This window comes from Lactuca saligna, chromosome 3, assembly GCF_052625555.1.
Source record: "Lactuca saligna cultivar CGN05327 chromosome 3, ASM5262555v1, whole genome shotgun sequence".
Taxonomy (NCBI): Eukaryota; Viridiplantae; Streptophyta; class Magnoliopsida; order Asterales; family Asteraceae; genus Lactuca; species Lactuca saligna.
The window spans coordinates 74,147,611-74,157,743 of record NC_136419.1 but is presented as its reverse complement, the minus strand read 5'-3'; the positions used below and the strand labels follow the sequence as shown (position 1 = coordinate 74,157,743).

At 39.7% G+C, this 10,133-nt stretch overlaps 1 protein-coding gene across 1 annotated transcript; it reads left to right on the top strand.

Annotated features, from left to right (window-relative positions):
• Positions 1 to 1,843: 1,843 nt before the first annotated feature.
• On the top strand, positions 1,844 to 3,361 carry LOC145036875 (peroxidase 72-like). Its single transcript, XM_078985399.1, has 4 exons — positions 1,844 to 2,106; positions 2,211 to 2,402; positions 2,485 to 2,650; positions 2,785 to 3,361. The coding sequence occupies exons 1-4, from the start codon at positions 1,894 to 1,896 to the stop codon at positions 3,195 to 3,197; spliced, it is 984 nt and encodes a 327-aa protein (XP_078841525.1). The 5' UTR covers positions 1,844 to 1,893; the 3' UTR covers positions 3,198 to 3,361.
• The last annotated feature ends 6,772 nt before the right edge of the window (positions 3,362 to 10,133 follow it).

The window sequence follows — 10,133 nt, the reverse complement described above, 5'->3', positions numbered from 1 at the left end:
ATTTTCGTCTGTATTTTTACCGTTGAGTTCCTATTAATGAGATCTTCAATTCTCATTTAGATCGCGTAGGCCAAAAACCGCTCGATCTAAAATTCGAGTCTCAGGCTGTGCACTGCTAAGCCAAATCTTAGAAAATTCATAACTTCCTCATATGAAGTCAGATTTGGGCGTTCTTTTTTTTTATATGTTCTCGGTTTAACGTATACTACAAATTTTGTTTAGATTTCTAAGGCTATAAAGTCCTCCATCATAAATTCACTATTTACGTCTCTTAGTGTCGTGTCGGTTTTGCCGTAAAACTTCGACGGACCATAACTTCTTCGTTATAACTCGGATTTCAACATTCTTTATATGTACGGAACCCTTGAGATGTATTCTAAAATTTGGTTAAGACTATTCATTCTAAATAATCTTTTTCCAAAAATTCATTTTCGACCCCTATTATCTCTAAATTAACTATCCCGAATCCACGGGCGTTACAAATTTGTGTATAGATCTATATGGGGTTGACACCCCGCACCTTTGTTGCTCTTTACAGCTAGACCGGCCAATCTAGGGTGACAAATGTCTTAAACAAAACCAACGCCTGAAGAACGTCAGAACAGACACTCCGTCATATTAGTATGATTATAACGAATCACTAAGAATATAACAGTTATTATTGAGAACTTTGCACAAGTTACACCTTTCGATTATAAACAACTAATGTTGGATACGCTCAACGAATCTTTTACCACACAAATCTTGGGTTTTAGTTCTACCGTTTTATACATCAGAAAATATAGGATTTTCTGGGGAAAAAGATTTTATATGATTTCGAAAAACGATAAACACACATGCGACTATACTTGATTGGAAACAAGACTTACAATCATTGATAAGAAAATATAGGATTTTCTGGTTTTTTCCAACTATCACAGATTTTTATACAAAATGCTCATGAACTCACCAGCATATTTTATGTTGATGCTTTTCAAACGACTTGTATTCTCAGGAAATCAATAAGCAGGTTAATGGAATTTACTCAATATTGTTTGTTTTGTGTATTTAAAGAACATAAGCAAAATGTAAAACAATGTAATTTGATATATTGATGTATGATGTTTGGATTTGCTATGTTTCATTTATATGCAATTGTTATGATACTGCACAATGACGTCACCCGCCTCCGGACGTTTCCGCCGTTCTGGTTTGGGGGTGTGACGGATGGGTTGGAGGGAAACATGCATGTGTGGATTTTACGGGGGTATCCTCTCTCATAGGCTTGAGGGCTGTGGGTTTCACGACGGGAAAGACTGTATTAAAAACTGCTATATGCAAGATCACCAAACATGGAAAAAACGTGTATGGCAAATCAACACGTGTTCATACCATTTGCATTTGATACGTTTGGTTTTCTTGCGTCGGATGAGGTGTAACTTCTTAGTAGAGTACAACGGATCATGCATAACAATGTTATATCCCGTAGATCTATGAATGTAGTCTTCAAAAGAAGTGACTTTATCATAAAAAAAAAAGCTTTAAAGGAGCAAATTGCCGTCCATTTATCATCTCATTCGCTACCACAATGTATTTTTAAATGTAAAAAAATCAGCAACTAAAAAAAATCAAACAAGCAAAAAGAAGAAACAGCCCATAACAAAAATCCAGCATCAATAAAGAACCAAATGGTAGCATAAGTAATATTTATTATATAAGTGTTTAGTATTAAAAAAATATTCTGAAAAGTTATTGGCAAGCTAACCAATTAAACTAATTAAAAGCTTATATGTTAATACAAAAGGCTAAATGATTTGTCTATAAATACATGAATCCAAGTTCCACTTCTTATACAAATCACAACACAAACCTTCCATTGACCATAACGTCTTCATTCGAAGCTAGCCGCATCACATGAACACAATGTCTCACTCCATCACATTGATCATCGTCTTCATATCTATCCTAGCTCTAACCAATGCATCCAACCTCTACCCTCAGTTCTACGACCACTCCTGCCCACAGGCTAAAGACATCGTTAGGTCTGTTGTCACAAAAGCTGTCGCAAAAGAGGCTCGCATGGCTGCTTCTTTGCTCAGACTCCATTTCCACGACTGTTTCGTAAAGGTAGTTTGTTCTTAGTCATAATTAATTCCTATATTGCTACAAAAACGCATCATTTGATTAGAATTAAAACTAACTTTCTTTTGCAACCAAATGATATCCTTTAGGGTTGTGATGGTTCAATACTTCTAGACAACAGTGGAAGCATCATTAGCGAGAAGGGATCCGTTCCTAACCGAAACTCAGCTCGTGGGTTCGAAGTTGTTGACCAAATCAAAGCTGCATTGGAGAAGGCATGTCCTCAGACTGTCTCCTGTGCGGATGCATTGGCTTTGGCAGCAAGAGACTCGACTGTTCTTGTACGTATCGAAATCCATGGATAAAAGTTTCGATTTTGTTGTCTGTAAATTAAAGAAGCGTGTTTTGAACTTGTGCATGCAGGCTGGTGGACCTAGTTGGGAAGTGCCATTGGGAAGAAGGGATTCATTAGGTGCAAGCTTGAGTGGTTCTAACCAAAATATCCCAGCTCCAAACAATACCTTTCAGACCATTCTCACCAAGTTTAAGCTCAAGGGTCTTGACATTGTTGATTTCGTTACACTATCTGGTAAGAAAATCTTGGAACTGGGTTAAAATTCAAGAAAACCTTGAAAAGTAGGTTAATGTTCAAGAAAATCTTGAAAACTCGGTTTAAATTCGAACATAGTTACCTGATAAAGGTTTTGGTATTTGATTTTGCAGGAAGTCACACAATCGGAAACGCTAGGTGCACTAGTTTCAGGCAAAGGTTATACAACAACTCCGGCAATGGGCAGCCGGATTTATCGTTAGACCAATCTTATGCTGCAAAACTGCGTCAGAACTGCCCGAGATCCGGCGGCGATCAGAACCTGTTTTTCTTGGATCCTGTGTCACCGACGAAGTTCGATAACAGTTACTACAAGAACTTGATAGCTTCGAAGGGGCTTCTTAGCTCTGATGAGATATTGTTTACTCAGAACCAGCAAACGATGCAGTATGTGAAGCAGTATGCGGCAAATCAAGAGCTTTTCTTCCAGCAGTTTGCAAAGTCGATGGTTAAAATGGGAAACATCACTCCGTTGACCGGTAAGAGTGGTGAAGTTAGGAAGATTTGCAGGAAAGTCAACAGTTGATTCTATCTACTTTTGTAGACGATTTTATTAATGTATCTCATTTTGTGTGATAAGTTGTATTTTATATCTTGCAATTTGTACCCTGCAACATGGTAATCCTATTTGGGATAAACTATCTTTATTAAATATAATAATATAAGAAAATATAATAGTGATTTTTAGCATTATAGTTTTTTGGAGATCACAAAATACCAAAACCAGAGATGTATTATCATGAACCTATCATCCTCTTGTTTTATGTATATCGCAAGATAATTAACCACTAAGTTGGCAATATTGTGAAATCATTTATGTAAATAATGACAGTCCACAGACAGTTTAGCTTTAGTTAGTAATCACTTTGAGAAATCCATATATTCTTGTCAAATGTTGAAATTTATGTTATATAATAAGATGCACTTTAATTGAGGAATCACAAAAATATTTGCTCCATTTTAATCTAATATTAATATTTAAAGCAATTAATGTTTTAAAAACCGGTTTGAACCAATTGGTCGAACCAGTTGGACTGAGAACCGAATCAGAAAGCGGTTCAACTAATATCGGTTTTATATTTATTTCTGAATCGGAATAAATCTGCTGGTTTTTAACAAAACCGGGTTGAATCGGTTAAATTATATAAGAACAAACGGAAATGCATCATTTTGCATAACAAACTTTTGTATTTTTTTTCATGTCTATTTAGATTTCTTTGAATAAAAACATATGCTAAATGTTATGGTGTTTTTTTTCATACATTTGTATTTATCGAAGACTATATTTGTTTTCGTATTATATTTTATTTCTCTTTTTAATATATATGGATTGACGTAAAACTTAAGGATATTTGTTTTGTTAATATCTTTGGATTGATCTACAACTTGTATTTGTATGTATTTTTAATATTTAAATTTATATATGTATATGAAAATTTAAAAATAAAAAAATATATATAAAAATATAAAAAAAAATGAAAATTATAGAAACTCGTCGAACTGGTTAAACCAAAAATCAATCACCATACCGGTTCAATTAAAAAATGTAACGCCCGATTTTGGGTCGTTTCATAATTCGGGGGTATAAGTCGAAGATCAATTATCATATGACTTTGGGCGTTGAGGAAAGTGAGGTTTACATCCATTTGGATGTGGGTAATTTATATTTTGTGATCCAAGAGTTCGGTTGTGCTTTGCAGCCCAAGGGTAAAATGGTAAAAGTGATGGTTCGAGCTTTTCATTAATTAAGGATTTTAGTTCAAAGTGTTTAAGTCAAAATTAATTAGATAGGGTTATAGAGCTCATCACTATCTTTCTGTGGATATAAGGATCATCGAAAATGAAGTTGGAGATCACCGAAGTTTGATGGAGTCAAGGACCCGATTATGGCGATGAGGTGGTTGTCTAATATTGAGGGTTGTTTCTTCACATGTTCATGTCGTGCTGACTAGAAGATCAATTGCGCCCTGAACCTTCTCCGGTTAGCGGCAAAGGATTAGTGGAGATTGGTGACTAGTTCATAAACTCCTGAGAAGAGGGTTACGGTTACTTGGGAGCAGGTCATGAAGATGTTTCGTACAAAATATATTTCCATGGAGGAGAGAGATAGATTGGCTCAGGAGTATCTATATTTGAGGCAGACGAATGAGATGGTGAAGGAGATCACCAAGATGTTCAAGGAGAGGGCTGTTTTCTGCCCTGAGTTTGCTGCTTCAGAGCAAGCTCAGATGGATTGGCACTTGAGCATGATCAAGATGGATATTCAGCAGTTTGTGTCTACACAATGATACATTACCCTCGCTAAACTCCAGGACTCTACAAGGAGGCGAGAGATTAAGATAGAGACGTGGATGAGAGAGCAGCGTTAGGTTCTAGGTCAATCACAACCTGCAGCGAAGCTGTTAAAGCCCACTGATTCACGATCAGGTGGTCTGAGGGGCCACACTTGTGGCAAGTGCGGTAAGGTTCATGATGGGGTTTGCTGATCTTCTTCTTCTGGGTGCCACAAATGTGGCAAGGAGGGACATTATGCCAAGGATTGTCGTTAGGGGGTCCCAATACCAAGCGCTAGGATTTGTTACCATTATGATCAAGTGGACCATGTGAAGGCCCTATCCCTTACTTGCCGCCAGGCCTGTACAAGCACCAACTACTTTTACCCCTAGGATCTTGGATGGATACATGGGAAGGGTGGAGCCCCCAAGGTCTCGGGGTTGTGCTTTCCAGCTTACGGTTGAGGAGGACAGGGCAACGCTAGATGTTATTACCGGTATGTTTCTATTTATCAATTTGTCATGATATCTATTTGTATACTTATGATTGTATTCCAGCTAGGTACATTCTTAGTGAACTCCTTGCTTGCTCTTGTGCTTTTTGACTCAGGTGCGAGTCAGTCTTTCGTGTCTCAATCTTTTAGTAGGAGTCTTGATATGACTCTTGGAGAGATGGAGTGTCTGTTGCGGGTATCTATCGCCAACAAACACGGGGTTTCTACATCGCTTGTCTGTTAGGGTTGTGTTTTGGAGATTTTTGGGGTACCTTATCCTATTTATCTAATTCCTATGCCCATGGGGGATGTATGCATGATAGTCGGGATGCATTGGTTGAGCGGGTTTGGGGTTATGATTAACTGCAAGGGTCAGCGGGTGGTAGTTCGAACCCCAAGTGGGGGAGAACTGGTTATTAGGGAGAGTGAACCAGGATTGGATAAGTCTTTTGTTCTGCTGCTAGGGCTTAACAGTACCTGTAGAACGGGTGTTTGGGTTATCTTACATATGTGGTTGACAACCGGGTTAGGAAAGAGATTTTGGTTTTGGATGTGCCCGTCGTGATAGAGCTTCCTGATGTGTTCCCAGAGGAGTTACCCGGCGTGCCTCTTGAGAGGTAGGTTGAGTTTAGGATCGATTTGGTTCTAGGTGCAGATCTGATTGCTAAGGCATCATAACAATTGGCACCACCTGAGATGTAGGAATTGTCCTCACAACTTTAGGAGTTGTTGGGCAAGCAGTTTATTACATCGATCATCTCATCATGGGGAGCACGGTTTTTTTGTAAAGAAGAAGAATGGTTCACACTGGATGTATGTTGATTACCTGGAGTTGAACAAGTTAACGGTGAAGAACCATTACCCACTTCTGTAGATTGATGACCTATTTAATCAGTTACAGGTTGCAACTTGGTTATCCTAGATCATTTGAGGTTGGGGTATCACTAAATGAGGGTTAGAGAGGAGGATGTGAAGAAGACCGCTTTTTCGGATTCGTTATGGTCATTACAAGTTCGTGGTGATCCCGTTTGGGCTCACTAACTCACCGAAAACATTCATGGATTTGATGAATCGAGTGTGTAGGTCGATGCTCGATTGTTCTGTTATTGTTTTCATTGATGATATCATGGTCTATTCCAAAACTAGGAGCAGCATGAGGAGCACGTTCAAGAGCTTCTGGGACCTTTGAGGCGGGAACGGCTATACGCCAAGTTCTCGAAATGTGAGTTTTAGTTTCGAGAGATCCAGTTCTTAGGAAACTAGAACTACATTTTGGTCGACCCGACCAAGATTGAGGGTGTGATGCAGTAGGAGGTTCTGAAGTCTCCATCGAAGATCAGGAGTTTCTTGTTTTAGCAGGGTATTATCAGAGATTTATCTAGGATTTCTCCAAGATTGATGTGCCCCTCACTCGTCTGACAAAGAAGGGCATGTATTTCCATTTGGGGCCTGAGCAGCATGCTACGTTCGAGATACTATGGCGGAAGTTATGTGAGGCCCCAGTGTTGACCCTCCCTGAGGGTGTTGTGGATTTTGTGGTGTATTGTGATGCATCCATCACTAGCCTGGTGGAAGTTCTTATGCAATGCATGAGAGTTATTGCTTATGATTCTCGGTAGCTGAATCCGCATGAGGTTCGTTATCTAAATTACGATTTGGAGTTGGGAGAAGTGGTGTTTACTCTCAAGATTTGATGGCCTTATTTGTATAGGCTCCGGTGTACTATCTACACATATCACAAGAGTTTAAGATATCTCCTGGATTAGCCGAATTTGAACATGAGACAGCGTAGGTGGATTGATGTGGTCAAGGATTATGACTATGGGATTTTGTACCACCTAGGAAAAGTGAATGTGGTGAAGGTTTTTGAGCATTCTAACACTCCTAAGGTGTACATGCAACCCTAGAAACCTTGGAGCTATGTTTTACTAAGATACATGCAAAATTGTTTTCCAAGGTTCTTAACCTATCTAGCATACCATGGGGAACTTTTAAACATAAATGCTAGAAGAAGAACATACTTTTTTGTTGTTTGGATTCCTTGAGAACCTTGTGAGCTTAGCACCTCAAATGTGATGCCTCAAATGTCTCACACAACACCACAACACTTGGAATAACCTTGAGAGAAGTTCACTAACACCTCAAAATTGGTTAGCCCTCTATTTTGCTTGCATATGGGTCTTTATATAGTTGTGGCACAAGTAGGGTTACACCATGTAAACCCTAGTTGTCATGGCTTTCCATATTCCATGATCCATGGGTTTGTAAACCTCCATGGAGCACCTTATGGCTTTTAGCCCAATCCATACAAACCATGGATCATTAGCCCACTATACAAGAATGGATGATTTACACAATCAACCGCATATGTTTAATTAGTCTCTTTTTGATCACTTAATTAATTCCAAATTAATTCTTCGATCAATACTAATTAAATAATATTATTAATATATTAGAACTTATAACATATTAATAATCCTTAAGTGTCCTTTCTCTCATTTAGTCTATCCAAGTGTTGCAATGGCATGCAACCCAAATGGAACATGCTAATCAGGTGAAGTACATTCTAGGAATAGTTATGAACATAGACACTTAATCCAACATGTAACGACCGTAAAATTTAAGCCAAATTAAAACATTTTAATTCATTCAAAAACCATTAAGTTCATACATCTTGTTTTCAAAATAGTTTAAACATCAGAGTATCCCACAAAACTGTATCACATAAATCATAAAACATGAGGAGCGGTACGATCACGCCTTCGCCTTGCCACGATCTCCTGAAGTACCTAAAACAAAACACTGAATAGTAAGCCCAAAAGCTTAGTGAGTTACCCCCATAATACCAACCACACATAAACATACTCATAATATAGCACAAATAGAACAGCCATGCACATCGGGTCTACTGTGGGACTGGTCCGCCGCACCAGGGCCATCAGTCTACCTAGTCCACCCTCCGAGTCTAGCCATGTATATCGAGTCTACTGTGTGATTGGTCCGCCCGCACTGGGCCTTCAATCCACCTGGTTTGCTCTCTGAGTCTATAGTATGCCTGGTCCGCCCGCACCAGGCCTTCTGTCGGCCTAGTCCACTCTCCGAGCCTCGGCACGTCTGGTCCGCCCTTTTGGGGCCTTCAGCCTATTCGGACCGCTCGCTCGGCCTTCGGAATATCCGGTCCGCCTTGGGTATGTTGGCCTACAACACAAAGCAGGATCTGTCGCAATCCAAACCCCCATCAAACAACCATGTGCACATAAAACAATTAATCACATAACAAATCCTTAACCAGACAACAACCTATCAGATCACATAGCATATCAACATCCTAACCAGGATTCCGACCTAACCAATCACTAGCATAACATTACCCTGTATATCGGGTACCGACCTTAACCAAGTCACTAACATAACACCATCCTAAATACTAGGATACAGATCTAACAAAGCAATAACATAACAAACAATACCCGGATTTCCATCCGATAAAGGGACAGCCTTGGTGTCGTAGACCCTATCGATATAGTGAGGATAACTCACCTGAGATTGTCGACTGAAGATATAAGGCCAGCTGCTCCGAACACCAACATGAACTTCACCTCAGAACATTACTAAAGAACCAATTCCATAAATACTAGAATTACCATAATACCCTTGGGAGTCAAACTGGTCAACTCTTGGTCAAAGTCAAAGTTCTCAATCAAAGTCAACCTTCCTGGTTGAATCTACTCACCGAGTCACCCCGTCGACTCGTCGAGTTCCCATACCCAGAAAAATCTCATTACTCAACTTAACTCGCCGAGCCGCTCCAAAACTCGCCGAGTCCAACGATCTCTGAGTCCCATCCTGTCTGACTCACTGAGTCGCCAACCGACTCGCTTAATCGAAGGCTTTAACCAAAAGAGGTTGGGTTCTGCAACCAGACTCGCTGAGTCCAAGAACAGACTCACAGAGTTGTTCTTCCACTCACAAAGTTCATGCTTATGTTCATACAACTCGTCGAGTACACCCATGTGACTTGCCGAGTCTCTCCAGTTCTCAACCCATTCAGAAGCTATTCGAGCCATGCATAGGCTCAAATCCATAGATCCACCCTTCTACAATCTAACCCTCACGTAAAGTTGCAAACTTTATGTGAAACCATGGAGATTTAGGCCCAAAACACACTAGGGCTTGGATTTTTGACAAAGTGGCTTCACCAACGACTCAAAGGCTGAAACTTTATGACATTATGGACCATCACAAGCCTAGATCTGAAGTGTCAAACTTAGATCTAAGCCTCTAACTCGAAGTAGCTCTTAACCATACCAAAAATGCCCCAAAACTTCAAATGATAATAGATCTAGATGCAAAAGAACACAAGAAACAAATTATTACCTCTAATATAAGCTCCAACTGAAGTAGATCCCGGATCTACACCACTCCTTTGCAGCAAGCCTTTCATTCCTTAAGCTCTTTCCCACCAATTTCCTCTTCCAAGCTCCAATCTCCTCAACAATGAAGCATCACACGAATTTAGGGTTTTCTGGAACTCTTTGGGGGAATAAGAGGCTGGGAGGAGGATATAAAGTCCTTTAAATAGGGTGCAAACCCTAAGATTAGGGTTTTTCTCATTCTAGCACCAACTCGTCGAGTCCAGCTTCCGACTCGGCGAGTTGGTCACTTAATTCGCGACCCAAACCCCCTCCGACTCGG